We start from the raw sequence: 16,184 nt of genomic DNA on the forward strand, positions 1-16,184 counted from the left end.
TGTTTATTTTTAACAACTAGAAAAAAGATGACTCGGGAAAGGAGTTTAATTTAAAATATTAGAATGTTATTAGAAAAGTGACCCAATCTACTAAGATGATGGAAAAGAAAACATGAAATCAGTGAATGAAGAATCTGAATCAGAAGTAACCTTAGCAACATAAAGAGGAAGGAGGTTGGAAAGGTGACCCTCCAAAAGAATTGCACGTAATGTAGCATTCTTTAGAGTCTGATGTTGATATATGTATATAGCACAGAATGTGGAAGTGTTCCGCAGGAGAGACCTCAGACTGTTGGGGGAACTTCCAAGTCTCCTTGTTCAATCTAGGCCTAACAATAACCTTGGCTCTCTATCAGACTTCATGTTGGTTATTAAGTTCAAAATTCTATAAGGGGGTGAAGGGGAAGGGAATAAGCAAGTGCCTGTTCTGTGCCAGGCATTGTGCTAAGCACTTTACAAATATTTGTATTTGTAATGATCCTCACTATGATCCTGTAAGAAAGCAGAGAGTAGTTGACTTGTCCAGTCATAAGTGTCTGAGGCTGGATCTGAATTCAAACTTCCTGGTCCAATTCTCTATCTCTATGCTACCTCGCTGTCTCTTAATAGCCAGTGGCAACTGAAAGAATAAAGAGAACTTTGGAGTGGGGGAAGAGGGGAGAGACAGTGGATGAACCAAAAAAAAAAAAAAATGATGAAATGGTATGGCATATAAGAAAAAAAACTATCAGGAAACATTAAACAAACTGGGATTATTCACACTTAGAGAAAGTAAGGCTGAGAGATAACATGAACATCAAGGATGCTGATTAACAAAGAAATAAAGGAAAGCTATAGAAATGTTTATATTACAGAGAAAGAATTGTGTTGAATATGAAAAAAATTTCCTTATTTTGAAGCTTGTTATATTTTGGAGTGGGCTATAGAGTGATTTGGGGTTTTTTTGAGGATTTTTTTTTTTTAAAGACAGATTTAAATCTGTTTTGGATGACTTTCAAATGATAACCAAATGACCTTTTAAGGTGCCCCGCTTAACTCTATGATCCCACTTTTCCATTGCTTATTTAACTCTATTAAAAGTTCTAGAGAGGTTGCCAATGTTTTTGGTGACACAGCTTATGTATAATTATTTAAATAAGGATAAAGATGTACATATATGACGTGTCTTACAGCTGGTCATCAGCAGCTACCAGAGATCTTAAAAGATCCATGTCTAGAGGTGATCCACTAGAGCAGGGGTGGTGGACCTTTTCCCAGTTTGAGTGCCCAGAGGGCAAATTCAAGCTGTTTGTGGTCCCCCAGATTACTGGAGAGAGCGAGGGAGAAAGTGTTCCCTTTGGGCGGCTGGACAGAGGGGCAGGACATCCAAAAAATGTCCTTGGGAGCTGGGAAGAGGGGGACGGGAGCAGCTCCCCCAGTGCTAGCTCTGCCTGTGTGCCATGGCTTCACCAACAAGGCACTTAGAAGCCTTCTGATACTGGTACTGAGGAATGCTCTGCCCCAGCCCATGGCAGGTGTCTTGGTGAGCTGATCTGAAGCATGACTGAATTCATGGAATGTGAGTGCTGTTGGGGGTGGGGGGGGTGGGAGGGGGTGGCAGGTTTACTCTTTTTCTAACTCTTGTTTTTCTACATTCAGTATGAACTATTTAAAATAACCTGAGTAGATAGTAACATTCAAAATGTTAAATGTATTAAGCAGAATTATCTCAGCCAGACACTAAAAAAAAAGACTAAGATAGAAGTTGGTGTGCAAAAAGACAGTGTTTCCCAACAGCATGGCTAATCATTGGCAGGCATACAATCTGTAATCTGGAAGTTAGTTCTTTTGATTTAATCAGTCTTTTACAAAACTTCCCAATCATTTAATAAAAGATGGCTCTCTTTATAGCCATAGACATTGGTCACTATTTAAACGAGACATTCTAAAAAAGTAATCACAGAATAGTTTATAGTAATTTACAAGTGAATGGTACACATTTAGATACAGAGGTAGAAGTTCACTTTTACAATGTTTCACTAATACACAGATACCAAATTCAAGGCACAAAATAGTTTGCTTTACAAAAAAATACTGTAAAAATGTCATCTGCTGTTCTACTATTTGAATAAAACTTCTGAAGAATCTTTACACCCTTTCACACTCCATGGAGTAAGGTTTTTTTTTTCCCTTACTAATCGAAGTTGGCACAAAAGTGGGAATTTTATATAAACTGTTGCTTTGATGAGCTGCTACATACTTTAGGCATGAATCCAGGTAAAGAAATATAAATACAGCAACTTCCTGGGGGAAGGACACTTTATGCAGCAAAATTCAATGGTAGAAAAATGCAAAGTTTTCTTAAAGAGCTAGGTCTCCAGAGTGATGGATAGATAGATACCTAATAAAGTGTTTCAAATATAAAATTGGGAATTAGGCTTGGAAAATTTATTGACACTTTTAAAAGAAGAGACCTGTTCACCTTTCTACCATAATACTTAAGAACATTATTTTAGCTTTGACTAGGTGGAGATTTAAAAATTGTTTTTTCAAATAGCTGAAGATACATGCATACATGAAAACGGCCCAGCCATTACCTTTGCAAATTGGAGCTAATGACTACAAGTAAGGAGAATAGTACTGCCATCATTCTTTTAAATTGCAAAAAGTTGGCTGGAAGGAGTTCTCAATTGCATGAATTTATAAATCCTGGAGAAATTTTGAAGAAAAAAATAAAAACCACACCCGAAATACACCAAAGTTACTATCTCTAGACTTTTTCTTCATTTTCAACAACAATGATAGTCTGAAGATAGCACACAATGCATTTCTATTAAAAAAAAAAATTTGACTGTTTTAATGTCCTAGCTAAAGGACACTGTTGGCAGCTACTTAAGTTCACTTTTGCCTATCACATTTTCCAAGTACTCTAGTCAATTAATTTACAGTCTATTAAAAAAACAACAACAACCAAAAACCATGTTTGAATTGTAAAAGTTCGCACAGGCTTAGGATCCAGAAAATGTCATGGCAGATGCTGACGTGCATCACCTTAAAACATTTTGATCTTCTTCAGCTCCAAGTGACAATATGGACAAAAGATTCTTAAATTCCATTTTTAGCTTCATTATTGTTTGTAGCTTGTTTTCTTTGCGCAATGAAGGGGTACATACACTTGTCTGCCCCTAGGAACCGATACATGCAGACGACTGCTTCAAAAGGTAGAATACTGAAAAGGAAGGTAAGAGTTCTTAGTGAAAGAGAAGATTCAAATCATTTTAAAAACAGGACCTAAACTTCAGAAAATATCTGAAGTGGAACACATCTAAGCTGACAAGGCAGGCATTCAAAGACAGAGTCAGGCAAGCAGTCAAGAAAAGTTACCTCTTCATGAAAGTGACAATGTACATAAGGCGAGGGGTGCAGATCATGGGCTGGTCTGTGAGGATGGCCTTCATGGCCTGTTTCACACAATAATCTGGTTTTAAAGGTGGCAGAAAAGGCTCAATTTCTTTCCTAGAAATGGTATATTTAAAAAACTAAAGTGAGAACAAAAGCCAAGTAAGTGCATCTGCTTTCTACTACACAGTCAAATTTTGTAAAAACTGTAAAGCTAAAAAACATTCCTTCTAATTATTTTTGTAGCCCAGCCAGAGAAGGCTAAAGGTAAGGCTGTTCTTTGGTGAAGTATGAACACCAAATCTACAGCTGATGTTTGTCATCAGACTTGAACAAACTGCGAATATTTGTTGGAGCAACGGCATAGCTTGAGATATTGCGAGGTGAGCCTTTCTTTAAATGACTAAAGCACAAATGCTAAACTATTTTCTTAAGTCGTTGGAGCTCATTTATTCTGTTGATGTCATTTAGTCCATTCCTCCCATTTGACAGATGAAAGGAGAGAAGTCCAGAGTGAGGGGACGTGACTGGCCAGAGCTGGAAGTCGAGCTCAGCCTCCCCGGCTCTCTTCCAGTGCTCAGGTGCTACTTTTTTGAACAGTTATAACAGTTATGCACTGAGCCATTTTCTACCTGTGCTCATCCCCCAATAAAGGCACCTCCACTAATACCCACGCTCTCTGTGGCTGATGAAGGGAAGTGGAGACTGGGCTGGCATGTGCCTCGGATGTTTGGGTCCTTGCCACATACAAATGTGTGTCACCTTTGCAGAAACCAGTACTCTGAACTCACTATTTCTTCTGACTGAAAGCCGACTACACTCCCACACTCTCAGACTTGTCACTGTGTTCAGTGCTGAAGAGAGCGACTCAAGACCCAGAGCATCAGCCGAGCACTTACAGTGAAACAAAAACACAACTTTAAAAAGTGAAAAAGAAAATAAGATTGATTCAGGAGTTGGGATGTGTGTATTCTTGCCTTGGTTCTGACTCATTTTTAGGAACAGGAAAGAGCATTTAACTGTGCCCCTCGGGCAAAGGTGGCAACAGTCTTGCAGCCCCTGCTTTGAGGGAAGGTCGAAGTAACAAAGCAACATTGGTAAGAACAAACTCTGATTATGGAGTACAAGTTCAATTGGTTTTCTTGGATTGAAGTCATTTAAGCAAACTTCTCAAAGCCTCCGATTTATCTTGTTATGGATAGGTTGTGGAGCTCAGTTCTTTGTTCGGGTTAGAGATGGCCACAGTGATCCCTCTTTCCATAGGTGCTGGCATCCCCGAGACACAGAGCTGCTCCGTAGGGAAGAGCATCTTGCCTTTCTCTAAAAAGCAGGCAGCTTACATCAGAGGCTAGAAAGAAGAGCGTTTTTTGTCCCGCTGTCATCACACTCATTTTCTATGCAATCAAAACTTAACATGAAGGGGCAGCTAGGCAATCCAGTGGATAGAGTGCCAGGTCCAGAGATAAGAGGACCTGGGTGCAAATCTAGCTGTAGATACTTCCTCGCTGTGTGACTCTGGGCAGGTCACTTAACCCTTGTCTTCCTATCTTAGAAGAGTGTTATTGAGACAGAAGGTAAGGATTAAAAACAACAACAAAACACTTCAACATGAAGATTGCTGCCCACTGTTGCCCTTACATGTACTAATATAGAAACTAAATTATTTCTCAAGAAATAACCTCTAAGAATCTTCCAGGTGTTTGTCTTAGGTAGAAATGCTGAAGCATTTTGATAAATTCTGTCCTCACATTGTAGGTATGCTTTCTATTCTTTGGAAGCTAAGGGAATCTGTAACAGAGAGCAAGCCTTCTCTCTAGCCAATGACATTTTGAATAAAAGACAGGGGAGGCCTTTAAAAAAACAACCTCAGGGATGGAGTTATGTGGGTACTTTAATAGAACAAATAAACAAGTAGATAAATAAATTTAAGTGAAAAAAATAGTGCCTAAGGTTAATCTATAATACTTTTGTTAACTCTTCAGGATATAGAGTGCTTTTCTAACAATTTTTCTATTTAATAATTTCATATTAACTTCTATGAGCAATTAACAATTGATGCTTTAGTCCTGTACTTTAATTTTAATAAGTATTAATGAGTTTCTAGGTGTAAAATAGCAGTTACTATCTAACAATTACGGTCACAAGGTCTGAAGAACCAATGCAAAGTTCAAAAATGGCTTTACTCTCACCCTCACCTCCTGCCCCCTTTTATAGAAAAGGAGAAAGGTCGGCTTTTCTTACCTGATTCTGCAGCCCCTGAACATGCCAGTATCTACAAGGTAAGGACAAACTAATGTTGTTTTAATTCCATCCTTTTCAGCAGCCTTTAGCTCATGGCTCAGGGACTCATGAAAACCCACAACTCCAAATTTGCTGGCACAGTAATCCTGTGTTAGAGGCAAGAAAAGAAATATCAAAGCAGAGCAGATTCACTGCTTCTATTATCGTTAGTTAGATGTCTGATATGTTACAGGTGAATGAGCAAAGAAAAGGAAACTATTTTCAAGGCAGATATTTGATTTGGGTCAGTGCAGAAAAAATATTTTCAGTGACAGCAGAAATAGATGAACACTTTTTTCTCTCTCTCTCTCTTTTTTTTTTTTTTTTTTTTTTTTTTTTTTTTGCTACAGCAACTAAGTATCACATTACTTTGGGGAAGTTACCACAAAGATTCTATGAAAGCTAACAAGCTAAAGTTAAAGATGGAGGGAGCTTCCCTTTGAAGTGTCTGGAAAGTTTACAAATGGTCTCTTGTTCAGTAAATGAGACTGAAAAACCAGTTTGTTTAAATTAAGGCTAGAACAAAGAGGACTAGTCTAGCTCAGAGTATAGCTTGTTTGAGTCTGATGTTTTTAAAGCTAAAGTTCAAATAAAAAAAATATTAAGTAGCTTGGCTTCAAATTAACACTAATTTAGGAAACTCACATTGTCTTTCCACATTAACTGTACCTGAAGCCTGGAAGAACAGGGGCTTTTACGTCCCTGACCATAGTAGAAAAGATTTATTTCTTCATAAAACTGGATTTAGAGCTGTCTTATTCAGCCTGGGCTCTTACATGTTCTTCTGCATTTATGTTTTCTTCTTAATCTTACAGAATTCTACAGGGAAAGCACAATGGTTCTTTCACACACTTAATAACAAATAACATTGTACCATGCTCACCTGTAAAATTAGTACGTGATGTATAACCTTAATATTATATATATTATATATATATGTAAATGATGTATACCCTTATTATATATGAATACACACAAGATGGATAACCTACATCAAGTTGCTTGCTTTCTCAATGAGGGAGGAAGAGAGGGAGAGGAGAGAATCGAGAACTCAGAATTAAAAAAAAAAAAACAAATGCCAAAAACATGTAATTGGAAAATAAAGTATTTAAAAAATAAAATTAGCATGTTAATTAGGAAGGTCATTTTAAAGGAAAAGGTAAGTCTTTGTCTGGAGGTTTGTGAGCTGCCTCTCCCATCTGATGCGGCTTGACTTAGCAGCTACTTCTTTGCCCCGCTGTAGCTTCTGTCGGGACTCAGTCATGGGCCATCTCTGATGGGAGTTTTCCTGGGTTCCTTGATGGTTGCTGCTTGCCTTCACCTCCTTAAATCATCCTGTATATATTCATCTTTGTACATGTCGTACCCCCTCCTCTCCACCCCAGCAGAGTGTAAGCTCCCTGGCAGGGAAAGGCTGCTCCCGTTTTGTTCTTTGGTATCACCAACATACAGTATGATGACTGGCCCATTATAACCGCTTTACAGGTGCTGTTTGAATGGGACAGCAGGTGTCCTGCCCGGGGGGGGGGGGGGGGGGAGGCAAACTCTGGCCAAGGTTGTCTGGTTGCCACTAGTATCAGCAGCTACAAATCAGGGCTACTGACCTTCTGAAACCCAGGAACAATCTGCTTCAGTACTGTACAGACAATATTCCAACAAATAAGAGGTTTGAGTACCTGCTAACTGCTGCCAGTGGTGATAAAAGTCTAGATTTGGAAGGGAAATGGTACACTCTTAACTAGTGACGTTAGAAGCCCTGAGACTCGGCCCCTGTGTGGCTAGTCCTTGCTGGCCTAGAATGTGTATATGTAAATAGCAGTTAGCCCTAAAGCTACAAGTGGGCTGGCTTGGCACTTCATAGATGCAGATTTAACAGAAGAAAATGATGCATGGTTTTACAAACCTCAACTCCAGCAGTACTGAACAATCCTAGGGAACTTGCAACTGTCACAATGTGACCATGATTTATCTCCAGCATTGTAGGAAGAAAAGCTTTAGTGGTCTGAAAAAGAAAGCCGAATGTCAATGATTATTCCTAATGTTATTTGAAAACTGTTTAGAGCAAAAACTCTAAGATAACAGAAATTCAATTTGAGCTTCAAAATATTTTATTTTTCCAATTCTGAAAAACAAAAATGTCTGCATTTATCAGATAGACAGTGGGTACTATAAGTGTGTCCATTGTATTGGCAAAGGCTTGGAATTAATTGAAGCTAATTGAATCTTAAGGCATGATCACCTATCATGATGCATGGTTAGAGGAAAGGTAAGAACAGCTAGAAGCAGCTCTTTTAGGCAACCATCTAGATCGGCCAAACTGTGGCCTGGTAAGGCATACAGGATCAACCGATCAGAAGGTAGGAAGATGACTGAATCTCACTTTCTTCGAGATAATCAATAACAGATTTATTGTCAATACAACCATATCTACCCTGATATTCCAATATTCTTCCCTATTACCTTTACTGTTCAGTTCCCAACTCCTCACTTTTGTACCAGGACTCAGTCCCTCTATAACCTAACTCCCGAAGTGCATAGAAGTTATAAACTCACCATTGGCCAGGTGCCCATTTGGAAAATCCTTCTTCCCCTCCCCTCCACAATACTCAAACCTGACTGATCCTCAAATTACATGGTTTCCAAAACCTGATTACCACTGGGATAAGCTTTATCTTGTCTATGTCATTCCTAAAATGTTGCTCCCAGATTTCTAGGTATGGTCTGATCAGAAAAATAATTAGCTCTCTCCTTTTGAAAGCTCACTTTTTTTTTTAAATGTTTTACCTTACACCTTAGAATCAGTGCTGTGTAGTGATTCCAAGGCAGAAGAGTGGTAAGGACTAGGCAATGGGGGTTAAGTGACTTGTCCAGGGTCACACAGCTGGGAAGCGTCTAAGGCCAGATTTGAACTCAGGAGCTCCTGTCTCTAGACTCAGCTCTTAATCTCCTGAGCTACCCAGCTACCTCCTGAAAATTGACTCTTTATGTAGTGTAGCTACATCTTTCCAGTCACTTATAGTCATTCCATTACATTTGCCATTTTAATTGTGTATTTCTTTCAATACCAGAAAATACAGTCCATTTAGTTCTGATGATTTAATTCATTGAACCAATTACTATGTAGTATACCCCATCTTTAGTTTTAAATCCCTGTTAAATTTTTGTCCTCTCTAAATTCTATAATTTCCATTCCAAAGAATAATTCTTCTTGGCACATAAAACATTAAGCAAAATAAGAGTTGAGTAGTTTGGCTGTCTCACTGTCAAATACTCTAAGCAGTAGCACTCCTATCCTTTCTTTGATATTTTCTTTTCCTTCAACACCTTTTTTTAAAAAATCCAATGAAAACCTTTTTTTTTTCTTTGTCCTTAGTATTCTTAATCAATCTTAGCTATTCTGGGTGTTGGTGCTTCTAAAAAAGATATGTATGGGAATGTGCCAGTATTTTGCATTCATCCTTAATCATCTACTCCATCTTTCATCTTTTGTCTTTTAAAAATCTGGAAATGGTCAGTGGGTTCTTTTTATGTAGCTCCTCTTTGGACTAACTTCTCTTTATCTTCAAGGCTTTACTCTTGAGAGCTTGCTATCTCGCTTGGGCCAACTCCCCATTGTATTAGGCCATTGGATCCCACTTATCCTCACTATAAACTCTTTGAAATCTACTCTGTCCAAATCTAAGGTGCTATCTATCCTCTTCTTGATCACAAGCTGTATGAACCCAAAGATTATCATCCTTTCTACTTTAGAAATTAATGTAATCCTTTTGGAAGGATTAAATTACCATAAAGGCAAACCACAAGTTTTTCAACTATTCTGCTTTTGGCAGAAAGAGAACCCCAGTAGATGGCCAGTGTCAAAATCTCTCCATCACCACAAAATCATGTATCCATGCTGGATTTCCCCAAATGTCTCATATAATGACTTTTTCAGTTCTATAGTATACTTCAGCCTATAGTATACACTGGTGACAAATCACTTCTCTTTCTCCTATTGTGATAACTTAATCATTCAATATGTACTTTTTAAGCATCTCTAATGTTCCGGGTACCATCTTGGAGTTAAATTTTTATTTATATTTTATATGTTTCTTTAATACACTGTCTTGAGCATCAAACAAATGTTTTCCATCACATCTACTTCTTAGGCATGATTCTCCAGTTTGCTCACAAATGGACCTTATTGCTACAAACACCAGCTCATTTAACTATTCTATTCTTTTTACAAAATGCTTATCTATCCAGAGCCATATTCCAAGCATGTCCTTCTTTCAATGATACCTAGAAAATCAAACCTGTTTCCTCACATTAGGATCTCTAGTTTAACCTATTTATTACCTACACTTTCTGTTTTTGTGTATTGACGCCTGAGTTTATGTGCACGTCTACCCAGTTCAAATATATCTGAGATCAAGGATGGTCTCATTTTTGACTTTTTATCTGTAGTAAATAGCAGAGTACCTAGCACACTGAAGCAAAATAAATGCTTTAAAAATCTAATCCAACCCCTTCATTAAAAAAAATGAGGCCCAGAGACAAGATGCAATTTGCCCAAGGTCACACATGAAATTTGAACCTTCCAGTTGGGATTTGAACCCAAGTCCTTTGCTTCCAAATCCAGCACTTGTTTTACCATATCCTTGCTGGAATCACATCAAAAGCAGTGCCATTTCCCCCTATTAATTCTGATGAAATTTGTCTCCACATCCCCTAGTAAATCCTTCATAAATTGCTGGATTAATTTTACTGGAAAACCATTTCCATCATGTCATCACCTTACTCAATAACCTTCTCTTTACTGAATACTCTACAGTCTATATTATGCTTGGCATTCATTTTCCTGGATAATCCGACCCCAGACTACCTATAAAAATTATGTTAGTAACTGACACATGTAATGCCTTCAAATTTGCAAAGGCCTTCATGTACTATTATCAGCACTAGCCCCATTTTCTGGATAAACAAATGGAGGCTCAGATAGTTTAGGTGACTTACCCTTGGTTACACAACTAGTAACTGTCAGAAGTCAAAGTTTAGCTTGTCTTGCTGACCCCAAGCCTAGTACTCTGCCTACTCTATCCCACTGCCTATAATGATAAAAAACCAAAAACCTAACAACTTCCAGTACTAATCAACTCACAACTTTTGCTTCTGTTTCCTTATCTGTCTCATCAGTTTGTTGTTCATTTGACTCATGCAGTTGCCTCTGCCTGGGATGCCCTCCTTTTTAATCATCTCCTTCAAAGACCTAGCTTAGTCATAATCCATTATATACTAAGAAAGGTTGCATGGTGTGGAAAGACTATAGGACTTGGAGTCAGAAAACTCGTGTTTTGGGTCTTGAGTGCTGGCTGCCCAGCAGGAGCCCATTTCCAGAACATCATTATGGTTCTCAGAGAAGATGGCCACTGCCAGGAGGAAATCCTGTTACACTCTTATGAACTGCTGAGGCAATACAGGTCCAAGGTGAATGTGAATCTGAAATACTTTTCACAGTTTTACAAAGTGATCTTTGCCTCCCAGGAGGGTACACTGAGCACGGGAGGTTATATAGGTTTCTGTATTTGTTAATGCAGCCCTGTGAGTCTTTAAAAGTTAAGCATTTTCTAGGGTAGAAGAGATAAACTTCCGTCCTCTAATATGTTTTAAAACTGAGTATGTTTTCAAAAGGAGATCCTGTTCCCCACATTTTGGGGATACCCTAGATATGAGCCATACTGAAGCTTTGTTTCAGAGACTTCCCCAGTTACTTTAAGGTGGGAGAATACTTATGCAGAGAAGAGAAACCTGACACCCCTCCCTTCCCCCACAGATGAATCTAGGATCTGTGGGAGCCCAAGCTGGAGCCCCGTGGGGGAGAGGGCTTATCAGATTATTAGCATGTGATCACAGGCAAGTCACATCTCTCAGTGTTCTATAAAATCTATATATGATCTATAAAATAAGAATGTCACCTGTCTTACCTACTTCACAGGGTTGCTATCAGCATCAAAATGAAATAACTGTGTGAAAATGCTTTACAAATTGTAAAGAACTAAACAAATTTGTGGTATTAGTACTATATTTGCATAGTGTTTTAACTTTTCAAAGAAATTTCACAGATATTCTCTCACTTAATCCCAACAATAATAATCCCTTGTTGTAAACTCTTATCCCAACCTTGTCTACAGTCTTCTCAGAATATCAGTCCACAATAATTGATTCTCCTCTTTCCAAATTCCTATATGATGCTCTGCTATATGATTTAGCACTTTATTATACATAGACTACCTTGTAGTGTTGTTTGTTCTGGCATTAATTGCCTCCGCAATCATATTTTCACTTAAGGGCATGGACTGTGCCACATATTTTCCCAGTATTTCTAGTACAACTAGAAGTGTTAAGCTCATAGTGGGCACAAGTTAGAGACACATAATTTGCAGAAATTTTGACTTTTTTGGGGGTAAGGGCAAGTAGGAGTATCTGGGATAAGTAGTTCATATCGTTATTTTAATTTTGTTCTGCTGAAATGGTTTATGAACCCTAAGTTTTGACACTAAAATTTTAGGACATTTTAGGACCTATCTTCTAGCTTTAGTACTAAACTCCAGAATGAATGCTCAATTGTATAAATACAAATAAAGTTGCATTGTTACAAAGTGCATACATTCTCAAAATTGACTGGGAAAAGTATTAGTGTGATTCCAGGTCTTCAGATGGGAATCATGCTTTGATTAATTGTTTATATTCTTTAAAAGTATTGAGAAAGAACTAGTAGGTCAAGAATCACTAAAAACAAATCCTCTATCAGTTCTTATTCTCTTTATAAGACTAGATTGAAAGGAAGAACATTCACTAAGATGTTGGTAGTAATTTAAAGAAAAAATTATCCACACATTTTTGCTAAACAGCTCAACATTAACTCCCGAGAAATTCACACGATATAAAATCCTAACATTTACTACTCAGTTAATTGACATTCTGAATCATGTCTGCTGCAAACAAGAAATCAAACTGCCATTTAATATCCCAATTCTAGGTGTCCAATCTTTTTTATTCAGAAAAATGCAAAGTGGGTTTTGCTCTAACAAGCTTCACATACTCCTAGAAGATATTTTTGCCTACAGGTATTAAATGACCTTCTATATCCGTAGGTCCCGTAAGATAATTTCATCCCCTGTACATCTGATGGAGAAGATTAACTAAATTGTATTTTTGCTTCATTGGCTATCAGATTCTGATAGTGATAAAGGTAATTTCTTCCAGGGGGCAGCTAGGTGGGCTCAGTGGTTTGAGAGCCAGACCTAAAGGCAGGAAGTCTTGGGTTCAAATCCAGCCTCAGAAACTTCCTTGCTATGTGACCCTGGGCAAATCACTTAACCCCCATTGCCCAGTCCTTTCTGCTCTTCTGCCTTGGAACCAATATACTGTATTGGTTCTAAGGTGGAGGGGTAAGGGTTTAAAAAAAAAAAAAGTAACTTCTTCCCCATTTCTGTTGACATCTTTAAGCAGATTTTATATTTATTTGAGACCAGCATTTGGTTTATGTGTCTTTCTGTGTAGTGTGGCAACTGGGCCAAACATTTTAAGAAATGTACCATTTGTCACAAAAGCCAAACATTTTAGGTCAATTTGATTAGAAAGAAAAAAATAACTCCTCTCCTCCCCTAACATCCCCCAACTTAAGAGTAATTGACTTCAAGAAATCCAAGGAAAACAACCTTGGTTTGATAGAGATTTTTGCCTTTCAACTAGCTGAACTGGCATCTTGTGGACACAGTATAATTAGGGGATAAAACCAGAATACCTACTTGGTGAGTTGCCCTACTTTTAACAGCTAACAAAAAAACTGTACCGAATAGCATGTTCACAAGGAAACTTTGTTTTTGGTTAGCATTTCCCTTTCCTCTTCTCCATCAAGGATAAATTTGGCTTTCTGTGAATAAAACACTAAATTTGCCATAGCTTTCTCTATAGCTCTAAGATAAACATACTTTGGCTAATCAGTTGAAGGCCTTTCTTTAGAAAGAATGCCATTTTGTAGGCATCACAAAACTACACTATGAATGAACACCTAACAGCAAGGACTAGTATGAGAGCATTTAAATCCTTACCACTCAGTCTCCCTTCTAAACCTTGGCTTAAGTTTCACATTGTAGCATAATACAATATGTGTCTGAGTGCTGAGTTTCCATTAAACATTTCCTCGGCAGCTTACATGGAAGGAATCAACTATGTTGTACATGCTTTCACAAATAAACTTAGGCTTGAAATTCATGAGAACAAGAGCAAAATTTTAATAATTTTTTTGATCAATATCAACCTTATCGTAAATAAAGAAAAGGATGTCATGTGCTTTTAATTTTACATGTCTTTATATGGCAAGCATTGCATTCAGTAATTTTCAAAAGTAGCTTGACTTTACATACTAGTTTACCTTCCTAATTATTCTTGTGCCCAGCAGTTTGGTAGATGACATCTGAGACGACTAGTACAAGGTATTCACTGGTTGATATAGTTTGACAGCAGAATGAAATCTGGCACTTCATAATGCATTATTAATGCACACAAATATTACACCAAGAATGAGGTAGGGATCAGCAAAGGGTGAAGTGTCAGTTGCTATGACACCAGTCAGTTCAAACTAAGGTTCTAAGAGCTTTTCACTTGTTCCAGAATAGTCATGAGAAAAATATAAGGGCAAATATTTGAAATGCATGATCCGAAAGCTTATGTACAAATCTAGGGCTGTGTTGCCAAAGTGAAAAACAAAAGAGTTATACAATAATCAGATGAATTTCTGCCAGTCCACATAGTTCACCTGAAAGAAGTTTTGCTTTGTTACCCAGATGATAAGAAGTGACTATTTAAGTCAGTGGATCCCCAAACAGAAGACAGTAGTCTATCACTGACTCTCAGACTTACCTGGGCAGACCTCTAAGCTGGTTACTGGCTTTAGGCCAGCTTCCCCATAGCTGGCAGGGGTTACCAGCAGGGAGTTCAGTTGGCAGAGACTTATACGCTCTCTCAGCAACCATCACAGGACTTCAGGGAAATACAAAGTAGGTCTGAACATCAGGGAAAAGGCTGGGGTCCCCGATCTCAGGGATTGCAAATTTTAAGAGAATTGCACAAAGCTTTGTCACATTCTAACTAGAAGGGCTTATAAAAGGGGAGGCTTTAAAGTTGGACAGACCCTTAATGGTCATTTATACTTTCGACATAGTATATAATACATTATTTTGGCTATAAAGATCTAGAGCTATACATGTCATTGCATTGTGTATTTCAACCCTGGTACAAATTGTAGAAGCTGAATTCTGAAATGAAGAGTTTTCATCAAGAACCTACAATGCTGAATTCTTACTCAACCTTTCAGTCACAAAGTTATGTATAGACATGAGGGCAAATGGACACTAGAAGGCTACCAGATGCCCCCACATTTTGTGAAATATGTCGAGCACTTGCCATAGTATCTCAACATTTCCTTTAAAAGCATAAGCAACTTGTCTTTCCCAATAAGCAACTTTCAATAGTAGTTGTAAACCTATGTTTGCACAGTGTTAATGACTTCTTAAACACATGAGTGAAACTAAATGAACAATTATAAGCTGTGTCACATCTCCAGTAATCTGTTCTTACAGGTTTACGGCAAATTAACTCTTAACAGTCTAGCACTTCTTCCCTCCCCTTCCCCAAAATCCTCCAGTTCATTCTTGGTGATCTTAATGAAAGATTTTGTAGCACAAAGAGGACTGCAGCTGTAGTGTCAGGACAAATTAGTTGAAAACTAAACAAATGAGAATGCAAAGAAATGCTGTTATCTGCAAAGTATGGCTTTTGAAAATTTGAGACAGATGACATTTAAAGATGGAGGTAGAAGCATACACAAATTTCTATTTCTAATAATCAGATTAATGGAGACTAATGAAGAAATTCATGTTCTCATAAAAGAACTATTCTTAATGCATATGCATTGTAATCACTTGATTAATTCAAGAAAACACTTCTAAAAAGCATCATTTCTAGAATACTATTGTGCCATAAGAAATGATGAACAGGCTAATTTTTTAAAAAACTTGGAAAAAAAACACAGGAGATGATGAACAGTGAAATGAGCAGAACCAAAAGAATATTATACACAGCTACAGAATTAATGCTAGAAGAATAAACTGTGAATGTCACCTCCAGAAAGTGAACTGAAAGGTGAAAACATGAAAGACTTAATTTGTATGAACATGTTGGTCTCCTGGATGATATTTTCTATGATGTAGGGAGCATGGGGAGGAGCTAGAACACTTGTGGATGGAATTTATTATTCAGATAGTAAGAAAAGAAAGGTAAACATAAGAAATTTGTGATTTCATTTATGTACAATCTTTTTCTTTGTATATGGAAATGCTTTTTTTTTTTTTTTTTTGGTTTTGTAAAATTTGGAGTTAAAAAAGGCATCATTTTTCAGAGTTTTTTCTAACTCCCTATTATCCAGCTATCTACTAGAGAAAGAAACCCAAATTTAATCCTATGATATTTTTTAGATAGGAATA

General features: G+C 37.5%; 1 protein-coding gene across 1 annotated transcript in view; it reads right to left on the bottom strand.

The window, feature by feature from the left end:
• Positions 1-1,744: 1,744 nt before the first annotated feature.
• RDH10 (retinol dehydrogenase 10) overlaps positions 1,745-16,184 on the bottom strand; it is a 37,887-nt gene continuing 23,447 nt past the window's right edge. Inside the window, exons 2-5 of the mRNA XM_044665858.1 lie at positions 7,562-7,660; positions 5,620-5,765; positions 3,364-3,495; positions 1,745-3,208 (exon numbers count right to left, since the gene is read on the bottom strand). Of these exons, the coding sequence (XP_044521793.1) occupies positions 3,085-3,208; positions 3,364-3,495; positions 5,620-5,765; positions 7,562-7,660 (501 nt within the window). The 3' untranslated portion in view covers positions 1,745-3,084. The remainder of the gene's footprint in view (positions 3,209-3,363; positions 3,496-5,619; positions 5,766-7,561; positions 7,661-16,184) is intronic.

This window comes from Gracilinanus agilis, chromosome 1 (genome assembly GCF_016433145.1).
Source record: "Gracilinanus agilis isolate LMUSP501 chromosome 1, AgileGrace, whole genome shotgun sequence".
Classification (NCBI taxonomy): Eukaryota; Metazoa; Chordata; class Mammalia; order Didelphimorphia; family Didelphidae; genus Gracilinanus; species Gracilinanus agilis.